The following is a 17,385-nucleotide window of genomic DNA, read 5'->3' as shown; positions in this document are numbered from 1 at the left end:
CACGGAAAAAATATGATATCAGCTCAAAGTGAGTTAGATGAATTAGATTCAAGTTAAGTTGATCAACTTAGCATCTCAACCAGATTTATTGATTCCTCTGCCTTTGACCCTTGAATGTGCCTCGCATAATTTTATGCCGTGGCCTTGATTGACTTGGACAGATGATATTTGCTCTCTCTGTAAGATGATGACCTTTATTGATCTTTGGCACATCAAGAGGACACGATAGATTGATTTTTGGCTGGTGAAGAAATGACAGTGCAGCAGAATATGTAATGCAGCACTATCACTGGTTGGTTGTTACTGTGTAATTACTTAATGTTGCATGTACCTCGACTTTTACACGGCTTTCACATTGTTCTTATTTCAATCTATTTTCAGATTTTAAAATGATCCCATCAAGAGCAAACCTGTCCACCCCTAACCATTGATTGCCTGGTGGTACATGTAGGTATCCTTTTACTCTCCCTCAAACCCAAAATAGTTAGCACCACTTTCTCTTCTAGTTTCATGTGGTTTTATCCTTTGATAAAGTTTAGAGGCCAAACTTCGACATTTGGAATTTTACAGAATCAGATAGGCTCTACTGCAAAGGGGGCATATTGGTCACTTGAAAGCAATGCCCAATGGCTAGAATAATCGCCTAACCAACATTTGTAGCTTGTCTGTTTCCTTGAGCTTATTTCCACCTGTATGATTGTACGCTTTGTAAGCGCATATGGTGAGGATTCACTTCATCTATCTCTGTTGACTATCATCAAGTATAATCCATACTTGCTATAAGCCATATCCATTGACCGGTTGTCAGAAACAGTACGCAATATGGGAATTTATATTTCAAATTACCGCCCACCACCCATGCAAATGACAAATTGAATATTGTCATAAGTGTTTATAGTTTCAATTATTTCCATGAAGTTATAATTTTGAATTGTAAAAAAATTGTATTTGGTTTGCTGACAAAAATAAATGTTATAAACATCAATCGTGAATGTCGAAAATGATGTATAAACCCCACAACATGAACTAGAATTTCATACGCATGTCCTATGAATAAATGGCTGCGGGCACTTGAATCGTTTTGAATCAATAACAGATTCGTCTGAATCTATTTAAAACCTGTATCTCACCTGATACTTCTGGGTTTTTCATATGGTCTTGCAACTAGTTTTTGTTGTTGCCGTTTCAAACGTTTAATTCTGACGTCATGATTTCCTCCGGTGATCAAAGTTATGTTATCAATGCAGTACGAAACACGTCATCGATCAACGGTTTTGCACGAGGTACGAGAAATTATGAATGACCCGATATGTGGATGCGGTTTAATGCTGCGGGCTAATGTATTTGTTGAATGAAATGATATAAGACTAGGTATTGTCCGTATTGGGATGACGTAGGTGGAATGATCATTGATACATATTGTTCAGTTACATAAGCAACCACCACTGGAGTTATTAACACCACCAATACTGTCATCGATAATAAACCATCTTTATCACCATGTTAGTGCATCCATTTCACTCTGCAGTCGAACACCCTCGCTTTACATCCGGTGGATATTGCCTGCATGATATTTCATTAGTAGTAAGTGCATTTTTTGTATCATTTAAAATTTTACATTCAGTTTTGACAAGAGGTTCTTCACCCAAATATTTGGGTGTCCATGTCTGTCCAAGCAATACTGTCGGAGTGTTTGGTGATGTATTTTACCTGTCATATTTCTTTGTCATGCATGCATTGGCCGACTAACTGGTCTCAGCATTTTAATAATGGCTGTGCATCAATTGAGTGTTCGCTTGTGGTGTTTTTTTCTTCTCCCGCATTTGCTTGTAACCTTGTGACGTGCTATTCACACAAAATAAACCTTTTTTGCCCTATTGGATATTCCCATTGGTATACCAGGGAACATATACAATGGAAAGAAGTCCACCAGTACACGAGGGAACAGCTCATGGATGTGCAGCCCAATAAGACTGAATGCGGCAAACACAACTTGACAAAGGAAACTCCCCATGAACTCAGTTCGTTAAACAAACAGAAAGTTTAATGTTGCAATATTGTGACAGCCAATGAATAAAATGTCCATCTTCTGAATAGCTAGCTATCTAGTGTGTTTTACCTCTTCCAACGACTGTACGTGCTACAATATTTCATTTATTTGACTCTTTGACTTGGTCTGCATCTTACTCAGACTAAAACACTAGACCAGCAGCCACAACTATCAGCATTTACTTGGGATATCTTTTTTAAATGTTGTTATCGGTTTCTACCTGAATGACTCAGCTCTTGTAGTTCTTGATAAAAAAGCAACAGTTTATAACTCATATCTCCTGTATAGGAATTGCCAAGAAATCACTTCTCTGATCAATAATTGGTGAGAACTTCTGCAACTGCTGGTGGTTTACCTACATTTGTGAACATTGTAGGGAAAAGAAACCAGGAGCGATCTCATTCATCATAGAATATCCTGGATGGAGAGTGGATAACTGCCATTTGTCCTCTGTAACGTTATAACTTCAGCTATAACCAGCTTTCTGGCTTGATTCAGGGTTCACGATTGGCTTAGTACAGGATATAGGAACGTCTTACTTCAACTTGCAGTCTTCCGACAATTGAGTTCAAACCCCACCTTGTCACGCTATCTTGGAGCTAGCTCATATCATATCAAAAGGATCTGTGCAACCTTTCGTGTGTGTCAAGACGTGCTAAGGCTGGCATGGTAATTGCTTCTGCCTTTTCACTTGCCAGTGTTTACCTGGCTCCAGCTCTGCAGGTTGAGATAATTTTTCATCATCGGTGCATAAAAACATATAAAAACACTGGATTATGTTCACTCCAACTGGTTCAGTAGATCAGTGCGTTATTCACATAATTGGAAATTCTTGATGTGGATTAGATTTTAATTATTTATGGAGATTTTGCTATTGGTGAGTCATGATCTTACATTTTGTAATCTATCTATCGGCCAACCATGGTAGCAAGTGTGCAACTTGACCCTACAGGATTCAAAGTTGCAGTAGAGAATAAGGGCCTTTCATTTGTGCAGTTTGTTTCGGGCCTTCTGTCGCAACTGTACATGAGCTACTCTGTCCCTCTTTTGATATACTTTCTTGAAGGGCGTTATAGGTAGGATCTACAGGTCCAACTTCAATTGATAATCAACAGGTAACTAATTAATTGTACAGTTATGGGAAATCCGTCTGACTGTGATTTGATCTTTGGTGCTCTATCTATCTTGTCCTAGACATGAGTCTCTACATCATGACATGTCTGCGATGGTTGTCACTGACTGCCCTCTGACTAGAAGAATGTGACCATCTGCAACATCAGCAATTTGTTCTCCCATTCTTTATTCTACATGTATAAAACACCAAACATTCTTCACTACCACTGAATGCCACTCGGTAAACCGCCCAGTACCAAATCGATTCTAAAAGTGGATATTTTCCCAGTCTGTCTGGGAGAGATAAATTGATGATGAATATGCCCTAATTGACAATTAGCTTGACTTCTTCAATTAGATCATTCATCAATAGCTGTATATTGGTTGGTACCGTCCCTTGTTGTCTGCCAAGTTCTATTTTAGGAGAATTTTGCTCATAGCTTTGTAGTTGTTCCTGGTAAAGGGGAGGAGGTGGAGTTTTGTTTGTCAGATCTAAAACAGGCCATAATTTAGCATATCTTATGACATGGTCATGTCTTGCTAGTTTACTGATGACATGGAACTATCAATTTGACCCCTTCTCCTTCCTACATTTCCCCTTTAACAGCGTACTCTTCAGTTGCAACACCGAAATCTCTCACTTCTGCTCAACAGATTCATTCAAATATCATGCAGCCTTCAGCCGATTTGATTGGCGATAAGATTGTACTAACACTAGGGCTCGTCATCATCACCATCATGACTACAACTTCCAATCCCATTACAGCATCCATCAACCGATATAATCGTCTCCTTCATCTTAACATGATGTCTCCGAATGTTGTAAAAAGGCAGCGTGGGGGCTCGGGAGCATACGGCTCAATCATGACTCACTAGGTTGGATATTGCCCGAGGCTGCTGCTTAAATAGATTTCACCATTAACTAGGTTTGTAATTATAGCTCAATATTCAGTTTTGCGGGCTTGGAATAGGAAAAAAAGACGTTTTAATGAGACACATAAAGGGGATACTCATTGCTCTTGGCAGTACATGTTTTATTGGTCTTATTCTTTTTGGCCAAGATCAGAATAGCAGCAACTTGTGTATTTTTTGCTCAACACAGACAAGTTTTTAAGCTATCGCAGTGTCGCTTGTTTGAGTTGTTAAATATGACATTATGTTTGGGAAAAACTGACATAGCGATGTCCTACTAACTATTTCTAGCAACTGTAACAACTCGCTTAATTTGAAGACACACTACATGTGTTTGAAAATTAAATGAGCGTTTAGAGTAATGGCAGCCTTGCCCTGGAGGCAGAGAAATATGACCAGATTGAGGATCGCATTTGAAAAGGGGGCATGTCTATGGTCTACTCGCTTGCCTTGCTGCCAACAGTTGCAAATGTTCTTGTCATGCTATGATGTCATGGTTTGGTTTGATGATGAGTTAAAACATTTTGATTTACGCTTCATTTCTATCATTGGCCCTCAGTTAATTTTGGAATGCAGAGTACGGATTTCATTCATGGAACCTGAGGCGTGTTTGGAGTATTTTTACCAATATGAGAAGCTCCATATTGGTTGTGGGTGTGCTTTGTAAAGTCTGGGGATGTCTAGAGACATCATGGTCAGAACTGGTCCATGCTTTATACTCGATTTCCTCGACAGATTGTATGACTTCATCTAAGATGAATAGGTTCATGAACTCAAAGTAAATGGGTCTTCCTTCGAAGCAGACTGACATTTGCCTTCATAAAGAACAGCCTTACCCAATAGCACTAACATGTATTTCATCATAGCATCCGTTCCTCGGGTTCAAGTCAGCTCGTGTATCTCAACATGTAGTTGTTGTTGTTATGATTGAAAATTCAACCAATTTCTGTAATAGGATGGATTTTCCTATAAAAGATGTTAACAGCCCCATTATAGTGAGAGTTTTGCAGGTTTCATTGTACCCTTGTCAACTACACTTTCATTTTATAAAATTGACCTCACAACTGCTCTCATAACAATTCTTTGTACACACAGGCCTCGGCTCTCATTCAGACTATCTCTAAGATCACAGCATTTTACTGTTACTGTCTATACTGTGATCAGAAAATCATCTTAGACCTCCCAGACAATATTCTGACAACACAAGAGTTTCCCTGAGACTCATATTTTTCAGAAATATTTTCAAATCTCATGAATGAATACATGTAAGCAAGAACATTTAGCAGTTTATTGGGAAATGAACTAATGTCGTCATCATCTAGTGATGTTATTTTGGGTTTTTAAAGAGAAAGTTTATAAAAATTCAAAGACTGTTGCATTTATTGCATTCTGCAACCTTAATGTCAGAGTTGACATTAAGGTCGCAAAACATCGTGTTGATTAAAGCTGGGCGGATATTCATCTCTGATGTAAGATCTAATAGTCTGGGATGTATCGTACAATACATGATGTCATTACAACTCTGTATTGACGAAATTTGTTTTCTTTTAAAGGATTAAGATTCTTTGTAATTTCTGGCAGTGCGATAGCTAACCTTAGTGTGGTGGAATTCATGGAGGGTATGTGCTCTAAGAGACACCTGGTAATACCTACGGTAGACCAGGGGGTATATATTGTACGGGTAATTGCAAAGTTGAAAACCTTTGTCAGAGGTGATACTATAATGATGATATTTTTTGTTGTTAAAGACGCCCTAGATTTAGCCGCTGCTGGGATATTGTTCAAAGTTTCTCTTATAATCGTCTTTGTCGATTTCTGCTTTTAGGTTGTCATGCATAACGTAAGGTGATAATGGCTGAGAAAACTGAAGATTTTGAAATACCAGTAGTCGTCGAAGACACGTCCGTTGATGATCAGATACCCATTATAACCAATGACCCGGAGACCGACCAGGATCTGCCGGAAAAATTGACATCACATTGTGCCCTCAGGAAGGCTTCGTCCTACAGGTAGATACATCTTTTGTCACTTCTGTGCTAGTCATTCCTTTAAGTGCAATGCCATTTGCCATGTGTCGTTCAGGACGTCTTGAGGATACAGGTACCCTTTACAATTCCCTGCACTCACCTCTGCAGCGATTGTGTTCTGACTAAGCTAATGTTGGTGTTCTTTATATCATGTCATCATATCAACATTACACTTATTAATAGTGGGCTCTTTAATGATTAAAAACATTGTATGATGAGTCTTCCAAGGACGTAATGGTGGAACGATATCTGGAACAGCATTGTGTCAAACACAGAGGTTGGAGCCAAGTGGCGGGCTAGTTCTGCAACATTAGACAGGTGAGGAAAAAGGTCAAAATTTGAAACCAAAGTCAAATCAATGAAGCATAGCGGCAGGCTGGTGAATCATTGCACGGGAGGAATAGAGCAATTGGGATGCATCAGGCATCCAAGCCCATTACCTTGACAACCATGCCTCTAGATGTAGTAGTCTACAGAGCAATGTGTCATAATTCCGCATTGTCTTTCATGTTGCCTGATCCCATTTTTTCGGCTGTTCCATCCAAACGATATCTCATTGTTGCCTTGGCAATCAGATAAACATTTCCTAAGGAGCATCCTTCCTGGAAATAGCTATGATATTGTACAAGCCACTAATCAAGATTTATAGAACAGCGTGTGACTACGTATAAAATGGAGCCAAAATAAAGTTAGTGAAGAGTTAATTAAATGAAGAATTTTGGCCTGACATCAGTACCTCTTTTCATCATATAAAGTTAAGAGTTTTTGTTAAAAATGCTTTGGTATCCAAGCATCCTTTGAAATGTTCCTAAAATACACGAAATAGAAATTTTTTCGGTGTTAGGGTCAATAGGGTTTAGCAGAAAAAAAAGTCAAAATTCTGAAAAATTTTCACAGAAAAAAAGGTTTTCGGACTATGATGTTGGTTCATTTTGAGCAGAAAAACAAAAATTAAAAAAAATATTTGGGCTTAGCAATTAAAAAATTTTCATCAGGTTTGAGTCATTGTGTCACTGGGGATTTCAGGGCATACAAAAATCAAAAGTCTCTGCTTTTCTAATTGATTCAAAAATATGAAATGAGATCCTCGAGGCGTAGGGTTCTTACGGTGGATCAATTTCACTTTCTTTCGTCATTTTTCCTCATTAGTGATTGTGGTCCTATTTCATCTTTTCATTGAAGTGTTTGTATGAGATCATGCTGATATAGTTATCACTTCAGGCGGGTCTTGATTTGAAGTATGTGTGAGAATTGTCGCCTTTTGTTCTCCCTGAATGTCAGTTTCTTGAATAAATGAGTTGCTTTGACTTAAAGGCGATTGGAAGTGTGTTGTGCTCAGAGACTGCCGCAAGTCATTGCTATTGTGGTATTGTCATGAGCATCTTTTCGTTAACAAAAGGTAGTCGGAAAGGAGCCCTCTGAATGCTAGGCCCTCAAGCTGCTGCAGTTCCAATCGAAATTGACAAATACAAAATAGAAGCTAATTACATAGATTCGCGTATGTTATGAGTAATGTACATGCAACCAGCTGGGCACACAGGTCTGACTAAAAACTATGTAACCCTTGTGTGAACTGCATGTAACTTTTGTGCATAATGTAAAACCGAAAAAAAAAATCAATAAATACAATTAGCAAGTACATGATTTGCAAACAAATAGCCATTTACGTAATTAATGAAAAATATAAGGCTTGTTTACAGTAACAGTTCGACAGTATATAGTTTCTGTGACATCCTGTATAACTTATAGTCTGATCATCAGGCATTTCTCCATTCAATACATGATCTCCTTCTCTTTCCAGACATCTGTCCTCTGAGGAAGCCATTCAAACCCCATTCCATTAGTTGATAGAATCCTATTGTCTTGAATTATCTCACAAGATGATGAAATGTTAGACTCAACGATCTCACTAGTCTTGTCTTACGCCAGGAATGTTACGCTAATTGGCTAAATCAGATCAGATTGAGTCTTTACATTGTGGAATATTCTCAGTTAACCCTTTTCAGACAATGTTAGAAGGGGTTGGTGAATGATCATAGAAACACATTTAGAAATATCAGAAGGACCCAGTTATTAATAAAGAAATTATGCGATACACTGATATCCTTCTGGTTATTAAATACACTTATTAGCTAAATATATCGATAATGTCGTGTGCGATCACCTTGGTGATGATAGTGGAGACAACGCCAACTTCCTTCCTTTGCCGTCGCTTATGTAAATGATTAAGTACCTCCTCTCATTCAGTTGATTAAAATTCTTAAGGCCAGGTGTGTCGGTTGAAATATTTGAAATTTATAAGTTAAATATTTCAAAAATGTAGATACGTGTAATCGAATGAAAATTTGAATAATGTGGTTGTGTACTAAGATTTGAGTAAGAACTGCACTACGACATTGTGTATAACTGCATTTATATTTACCTGGACCACCAGTAATTACGAACAGCGTACCCCTTGTTTAAACAGATGTATGAAAATTACTAGAGACATCTCCTGGCTCAACGAAGAACTTAAATTGCCTTCGAACATGGCACGCTGATAGCGTGATTGCAGCTAGTCCGGGAGATGGCACCTCCATAAACGTATGAATTGATTCTTTCGAGGTTCTACTGAGGGTTCGGAGATGGCAGTACTGAATGCTTACTTGCCACTAAATATATAACAGGGGGAGGGGGGGGGGTTCGGTCACAGTAAAAAAATTAATCCCTTGGACTTGGAATAAGGCAAGGCACTTCGTCTCTCATCCAAGCCTTCCCAGGTTTTGGCTACTGCACTCCATATTTGTGTGATTCTTGATAGTGAAAACCATGACTTTGGGATTTCGTTCATTCTTGTGTGTTTGAGTGGGGACATCTGTTCTCTGTTCATGGTACAGACATACTGATCATGGTACAGACATACTATTGACTGGTTGAGGGGTCTTCAAACATCCAATAGGCTGATGAAGAGGAGATGTACCTGATCCGACTAAATTGCCTCTACACAGTCATTTCCCTTGAAATGTGTTGGCGCATCTGTCTACTCTCAATGAAAAAATAACGATAAAAAGTCCCTTCCCACCCTCCCCAATTTTGGAAATAGATTTCGAACGCCATACAATTTTTTCATTTTCCCTGGCCAAACGTTGCACAGTTGAAGTAAAATAATCAATCCAAATTCAATCAGATGTTTGCCACACGCCTTATTAGGCTAAATATTATCACACTGCTAGCATTTTCTGCCTGCCGGAGGCATTATCGACTCTAGCCACAGTACCCTATTGTTATTTTAACACCCGACGATAGGTTAGCGCATCAGGTTTTGCTTCGAACATGCTTTCTCCATGGTAACGTGTTAGCAATAGATTTGCTATAGGCCTGCTATTGATGCGTGTTGCTTTGCCAACATTTCATAGTTTATAGCTTTTGGCATCAACCTAAAAGGGTTAATTTTCCATTTTTCTGTGGTTAATCTACTTCGGCATGTATAATGAAAACAAGATTATAAAACACGTGAACTGAATTCTGTATAGTGATGACAAATAGCTCCATCTTATTTTTCGATATAATTCCCTAGCTTCTGCCTTTACTCACAATTGGATGGATAGTTGATAACTCGTGAATTGAGTCAATGGCATTAGAGGTAGACACAATCAATGGTTGATGTACAAATATAAGAGTATTATATATCTTGAAAAACATCTGATGGGCAGATTTCAATTAAAATATCTACAGTTCATTTGTATATTTTGAGAAAAATAATGTTCAAGGAATTGATACCTCACTGGAAGTATTGATAATAATGCTTCCGTGCACTCAATTTTACTTTGATTCAAAACATAGATTACGCAAGTGCAGTACAATTTGACATATTGGCAAAAGATGAAATCAACCATTTTAATACTTATATATAGAAACAAACTTGTGCCCAGAGATATTTATGTCATTGAAAAGAAATCTGAGAATTATTGTGTTCATTGTCGCATAAATTGCTTCTTTTAGATTCTCAATTTACGTGTTACTTGTTGTTTTGGTTGACAAAAAACAACTGAAGAAATTTAGAAGGAAATGTATTTCTAATTTTGTTTACAGTGTCCCTTTGGCAGATAATCTGGATCAATATCTATCAATTGCAGAATGCTTATCTTGTTAAACATGTTAAAAAAATTTAATACCAAAGGTATGACAATTTCTATATTAGTTTCAGTGCTTCGCAGACAGATATTTTTATTGTTGTGATCTGCAATTGTAATCACTGCGGTGAGTGATAAAAGGCCTCTTGACCATGGGTTAAGCCAGTGATTGCTGTCATGTCATATTGGGAACAATATTTTTTTCACTTTTTTTTTCTGCTCGAAATGAACCAACATCACCAACATCATCAATCCCAAAACTTTTTTGACTTTGAACATTTTTCAGAATTTTGAACTGACTGAATGATGAGAAAAATTTCTAAGTCCAAATATTTTTTTCACTTTTTTTGGAAAAATTTGGAGAAATTCAGTTTTCCAGGAAAAACTCAATTGTGTGTCAACATATCATTCATTTTATATTTTTATTCTATATTTTATATTAAAGGCGCAAAAATTGCCTTTAGAGGGCACCGTGACATAACTAATTGTATTGTATCTATAGAGAAGCCTATGAAATGACAGGAAGACCTATCAGCATCGTCAGTTGATAGGACAGCATGGTGGAAGCTAAACAGAAGTATTAGCATCATTAGCGTAAACCTAGTATTAGACAAGACCTTGATCGGATCACAATGTGAGCGAGTCACCAATGCAGGAAGTACGAGTCAGCCTGGCCATCTTACCACTTCTCATTATGATCCTGCCCACTGTCTGTGAATGACCAGATCAAACAAAGTCAGGGTTGCATTTGTTTGCAATGAGCAGTAATGATGCGACTCCAGATTTACTTGGCTAAGTCCTAAGTGGGCTTGAGGGGAAATTGCCGATGGGCTGCTTTGGGCTGTCATGCCTGCCTTGGGGAAACATTGAGGCGATCTGATGGTTTAGCTATCTTGAAGTAATTATTTGATCATACAATAATGGTTACATATAATTGTACTATGGCAATGCTCATCTGTGAAATCACATCATATAGCTCACCCAACAGATTGCCTCAAGCCTCCCCAAATAAATGCAAGCTCAACAACCCTCAGTGGGCCATCATAATTTCCGTTTAAGCCCACTCGTATGATTCAGCCAAGGATATCAGGAGTCATTTTCCTAACTGCTTGTGGCAGACAAGGTAAAAGATGGCTGCATGTCTGCAATGACGCAACACTTAGACCCAAACGTATTTGCTGTTGTCACATCTGAAGTTGTACGAGATCAAAAATACAACTTTGACAATTCGGATACTTGGATCTACTTTAGTAGCAGAAGACATCCGCCTGATGACCATGTGCAACAGCACTTTAATGCTAAAAGTTAAATTTGATCGACAGTGTGTGAAGAAGACTCATTGATGGATAAAAGATTGGACCATAACTGAATAGAAACCTGATGACCCAGCATGGCTAATCGGTGTGTCATTAGTTGCTTAGGAACATGATAAATGTATTTATCTATCAAGGCAGTGTTATGTCTTTGGTGCGGTAAGGGTAGCCACTCCTAGGTCAGTGACCAGGGTGACATGTACTACCAGTAAAGCCGTATCATAGGCTTAAGCAAAAGGTTTGGTCTCTTAATGGTTTCCAGATGTGCCAAATGTTGTCTCATATAGTCCAATTGTGGCCCATCAAACTGCAACATTATATTATTAATTTTCCCTGTCACTGGCTAATGTAAATAGCCATATATAAGTGATATGGTGAATATGGAAACACCCCTACTCGTAGTTAATTATGAATGATGTTTAGTATTGGTAATGGTTCCATAGGGACCCTGAATCCCTTCAGATCCCATTTGCTTGTCATAAACAAGGTTATGTTCTCTGATATAAACTTTCATTGAATATTTGATGTTGTGCCACTAATCCTCCCTGCCACCTGGATATGAACTGTAACTCTCATAAATCTTTCAAATCTCTCTTTAGTATCCATTATTTTGCCATATACATGTTTCGAACTAGAAATGATTGGGAGTGGCCACAATTTGAGGGGCTGCATGTCGCCGAAGAATTAAAAAAGATGGTCACGCCACTGGGATTACGTTTTACCTTTGTATACAATGTACATCTTCTTCGTCTTCTGAAACATTGTGACCTAAGTCTTTTTGAATGCCTTAACAAGGCTTCTTCTCCTCTGAGACCTTATTCCTCAGTTCACTTTGGAGGGAAGTTGTGTAGTTTTTTCTTGTAATTGAATTGGCGACATTGACCTGACAGCCCAAGGAAATAATTTATCAGAAAGTGTTGCATCTTCTTTCACCCCCTTTGCTATTATCGATTTAGGTATATTGGCCTGGCCGAGGGGAACAATTTATCAGAAAGGGTTTCATCTTTCTTGACTCTATCTGCTGTAATTGATTTGGGAACATTGTTCTGGCTCATGGAAATATTAAATATTAAATTATTAAATTTCTGACAGAAAAAGGGCATCGTAGACGTAGTACCAAACTATAAAACATAATTTCTATTGACAGAGATGAAATTTTTTTCCTCACTGTATGGATTGAAAGAGTGTGTTTGCAACGTTGATCTGGAACCTGATGCTTGGAACACTCTGATTGGTCGGTCGATCCGAACAACTACAATGCCCTTTTCATCAGAGTTTTTAAACATCGAGAAGCTGAGTATATTGTGAACCCCTGGTTACAGGATAAGGATAAGAGGATAGTAGGATAACTGATGTATAGCCATTGCCATGCCTTTGTGAGATGGATTGACGAGATCATGACCAAGACCGGTTGTTGGAGAATTGCGATGGTAGAACCGTTCAATGCCTTAATCTGTACATTCATGGGAAACACATGGGTTCTGTTCATGAGGACATGTTCAGCTGTCAAGCAGTATTTCTGTCCATTTGTCAATTACATTGCAAGGAAGAGTTAACCAGCATTGTACCAATTTGAGTGCAATTTCATGTACTCTGTTATAAGTACATTTTGAACACGGTTGGATCGTTGACATCATTTACGTCATCGGCTCTCCCTGTAGATGTGCAGTAAGTCGAGTGCCTTTTTCGGGCCGGTGCGAAAGTCCACTTTCTCTTACAGATGATGAAACAGTGAATGGACTTTTTCCTTAACTTGAACTTGGACTTTCTTCTCTCTAACCTCTAATTAAATCTTCCTGACCACAGTTAATTCATAACCTAAACTTGAAATACTGACACTGAAATAAGAGATTAAGTGCGATTGAAAAATTGAAACAATTTTTCATTCTGATTATCTTTAGCTGTCGTGGTTTGGCTAATGTGCCCTATGGATGCACAATATGTTTCTTTTAAGGTTCTGATGCTTAATGTGGTGATCCGTATTAGTGTTGATTCAGTATTCCCATTGGCTGCATTCAGTGTGATAAACTGGTGCAGGATGTTGACATATTTGGTAGATTATTGCGATCTGAAAGATTGGGTAGAAATTGGGGCCACCACTGCTAATACAGAGGCATTGGTGCTGACATGTTCAAAAGCCAGCTGTTACATCATTGATATATCCTAACTTGGTTTGTGTTTTTGTTATTCTCATCGGACTGACCGTTCCTGATCCCTAAGGAGTGTCTGCAGCCAGCATATCAACCTTTCATCTGTTGAACTACCGGTGAACTGCCGTGGTAATTACGTGAGCTACTTTACGCCATCTAGCTCGATTATTAGCAACAATCATTTTGCGTCCCATGGTGCTGGATGGCATTATGATTGCTTTCTGACAGGTACAAGCATGAGGTATACTCTGTGTTTGAATATTTTTTCAAGCAAGGGAAATCAGTCTTTGGGTATTTGGCATAAAAATGACCTGGGTTCCCCCCTCTCTCATAGTTGACCCCTCTTTCTCAGACTACTGGATCAGTCGCTGCCACTATTCAACCATGATTATCTAAACTCGAATCTGGAGTGCAGTGATTTCTTACCATTGCCCTGACACTGTCCAATCCCCCCCCCCCCCTCCAACATCAAGACAAGTCTTGATTCTGTCCATTCCATCAAGATTGATGGTAATTTCACTGGCCATTAATAGCTCACCAATTGGCTGTTAAAAGCAAAAGGCGTGCACCCTCCATCAAACATGATTTATTACTCGGTGACTTTTGTCTAGATCGAAGACGCACTGATGGATCGTTAGGATTTGGCCGGTCAGACGGCTCTCTGCAGTCTTTGGTCCTCCTGGTCAGGTAAATAGACTTGACGTGCCACTAACAAGGGGCCGTAAAGATAATCAGTAAGTGCAGGCTAACGACCTTGGGGAAGCATGCCAATTCATAACAAGAACTCATAACTCGTAACTTTCCTTGCGTGTTTACGGAAAGCAGTTATAACTGGTCAGTATTGGCTATTTCTGGCCAAAGGCTAGTAGGCTGCATAGTTCAACTAAGACTGTTGCATCAGGCCGGAAACATTGATACAGTCTAGCTATTAAAATTTCATTGCATTTATAGCTTTAAATCTTTATATCAAAATCATTCGGAGCTTTTCACTTAACCACCTACCCATTTCGATATAAACTTGCTAAGACTTAAGCATTCGATAAAACTGATATTTAAAGATGTTAGTGAGTAGGCCAATGCACTAAAAGTCTTAACTGTGTCTAAGTCTTTGTGCCAGTGTTGCCAGCATACCAAGACATATCTTTTTTGACACCCTGCAGTACAAGTCTTGATGGCAACATGCCCACACAACTGGATTCTACTAGAAGCTTGTTGTACATGCCAGACTTGTCGCTTTTGCTCTCTTCATCTTGCGAACATGTCGTCTTTGAATTCTGTGTCTATGAACTGTTCATTGCTTTCGGCAGAATTGTGTGATAGTTTCAGATACCTGGTAGAGAGTAAAAGAAACCCTACCGTGCTTTTATCCTGGAACCAGACTAATGAAAAGAAACCTAAGATGTGAGGATTGGTAATTGGTCGGCCTTACATGCTAATAGAAGCCTTTAGCACTGTCATAGACCTGATCAAAAGGAGACAGAAGCAAGCTGATAGTTCAGTGGATATACTTGCCTTCTTAATGACCTGAGAAGTTAGCAAATAGTAAGAAGTTGTCAAAATCACTTTTGTTTATGTGAGAGGTCTTGTTATCCGGTCTGACGTTCCTGTGAGGGCACTCGTGTTTCAGATATAAGCAAACTTTGCTGCAAACTTTTAATGGTCAGTGCTTTAAAGATGTTAGAGTTAATTGTCCATGCTGGTAAAGATCGGATTTGACATTGCATTCACAAAAATGAAACGCTTGCAAATATCTCAAGGTTTTCACACTTTACACTAGTAAGCTCATATAATTGCCCCATTGGGATGGCATTGACCCCTGCTAATTATGTCTTCGCATCCTTGAAGCATGCCATATATTCGGCTGGCATGATAGATAATTGGAATTGGAGTCTACCGTGTTCAACTTGCTGATTGGTATGTTAGAGGTGAGATTGAAACGGAAATGAATGTCAACGAGATAGCTGGATGGAATCAATTTGGGGAGGCATGGGTCTGATGACTTCCTTAATACTTTATGATGATTGGTCAGTAAAACTAAGGATGCTTGTGACATAATAGCAATTGAATTGTCTCTGGTAAAACTACCTGACTTAAAGACAGGGGATCATTTGTGGATGGTGACCACTGCCTGTGGCTGTGAGAACCACTGCCTGTGGTTATGATGGTGATCAAGGTGTGTATGTCAGGCTAAACGCTTTGCTTGGCGTGCAATGATAAGTTAGTTTTCAGAGTTAATTTGCATTGTATTGGTAAAGAATGCTGATAATGAACTCACTATTGTCATTTGCCACAATATCATCCCAAGTGTATCAGAAAAGAGATTGCCTCTAAAGTAAATTTGGAAGCAATAGCTCCGTGGGAGATGGGGGTATTGAAGCACTAAACGTCTACATCCTTTCGGGCCATTGGCCTAAAACTACTGTGCCAATTCCTTCAAATTTCTCCGAAAGGACAATGTGCATTTACTTCTGAAGCCGACTTGAGAGACTTGATATGGTTCCAGTCTCAGATGCAAGAATGACAATTCATTTAACCAGTAAGAACTTGATCCCACAGGGAACTGCCAAGAATAATGACAATCGGTGAACTTTTTCAGTTGCCTATTATAGCCTATTTTTAATAGTAACATGAATAATAAAAAGATTGAGTCAGCCACAAGGGTGAACTTAAAGCAACACCTAACAAGTTAATTCAGTCATCAGAGGCGGAAAAAGTTCCATTCCGGGCTGGGAACTTCCTATAGCATGCTGTGATGGTTTAGGATCAATTCTCCCTTGAAGGGGTGCGTGCAAGAAACAAGTAACCTGTGTTGCAGTCATTTTTTACTACATTTTATTTTTGTGTGCACTTTAAACATGTCACACATTGGCATCATCGAATGCATAAAGATAATTCTGAATTTTGAAAAATTACAAGTTCTCAGTCCATTAAAATAAAATGCCCGCAAATATTTAGTCATTGATCGTATTATGGTTCTGTATCCAATATCATGTATATTGCCATGCTGAATCAGTGAAGCAAAATCCTGTTGCAGCATGATTAGTTCCAGCGCACCAAAACGTCTATTGTAAACTGTAACTGGAGCATATAATATCTGCTTGGGAATTGAGAAGGCTTTTATAAGAAAGACTATTGATTATGGCTGTTGTAAGGATTCATTAGGAAAGGGGTATGATAGTAATTATCATTAGGCGTGCTCAGGCTATCGTGTACTGGAAATCTGCCTTGAGAGTGAAAGGAATAGATTTCATGGCCGGAAATCACAGTGTTAATGAATGAACATGTAATTGGGAGAAAACGAAATATTATACTGGTGTCCAAAATCTTTATTCACCATGCTTGTGTGTTTACCAGTCAGTTTTGTCATGCCAGGTTTTGAGAAAATGATGAAAATACTGTTTTTTTATCAATTGATCTGTCATTTAGCTATCGCACACTTTATTATTGTCAATCATTTCATGATAACTTCAACGTCCAAAAACCAGTCACCAAACCAAGCTTAACACAATCAATTTGCCAGCTCGAGGCAACAGCAGCCGTTATTCAATCAAGCAACTATGTTTGTATCCAAAACAACAGGTTACTGTTAGAAAGTAGTAATTCGATTCTCTAGCTTCAAATGATATTACCAGGCTCAACACATCTGGAGGATGATTTATGTTGGCTGTTGAAATGACGGAGAACATCACATTGTTTGCCCATGGTAAC

At 38.6% G+C, this 17,385-nt stretch overlaps 1 protein-coding gene across 4 annotated transcripts in view; it reads left to right on the top strand.

The window, feature by feature from the left end:
- Positions 1 to 17,385, top strand: part of LOC135488695 (diacylglycerol kinase zeta-like) — a 115,774-nt gene that overhangs the window by 37,884 nt on the left and 60,505 nt on the right. For 2 of the 4 annotated variants that reach the window (XM_064773398.1, XM_064773399.1), the window contains exons 3-4: positions 382 to 447; positions 5,901 to 6,084. In XM_064773398.1, coding sequence (XP_064629468.1) covers positions 5,927 to 6,084 — 158 coding nt within the window. In that variant the 5' untranslated portion in view covers positions 382 to 447; positions 5,901 to 5,926. Of the gene's footprint in view, positions 1 to 381; positions 448 to 1,477; positions 1,585 to 5,900; positions 6,085 to 17,385 lie in introns of those variants that run through there. The other 2 variants (XM_064773401.1, XM_064773400.1) reach the window with 2 other exon arrangements.

Source organism: Lineus longissimus, chromosome 5, assembly GCF_910592395.1.
Source record: "Lineus longissimus chromosome 5, tnLinLong1.2, whole genome shotgun sequence".
NCBI lineage: Eukaryota > Metazoa > Nemertea > Pilidiophora > Heteronemertea > Lineidae > Lineus > Lineus longissimus.
This window is presented reverse-complemented; position numbering and strand designations above follow the sequence as displayed.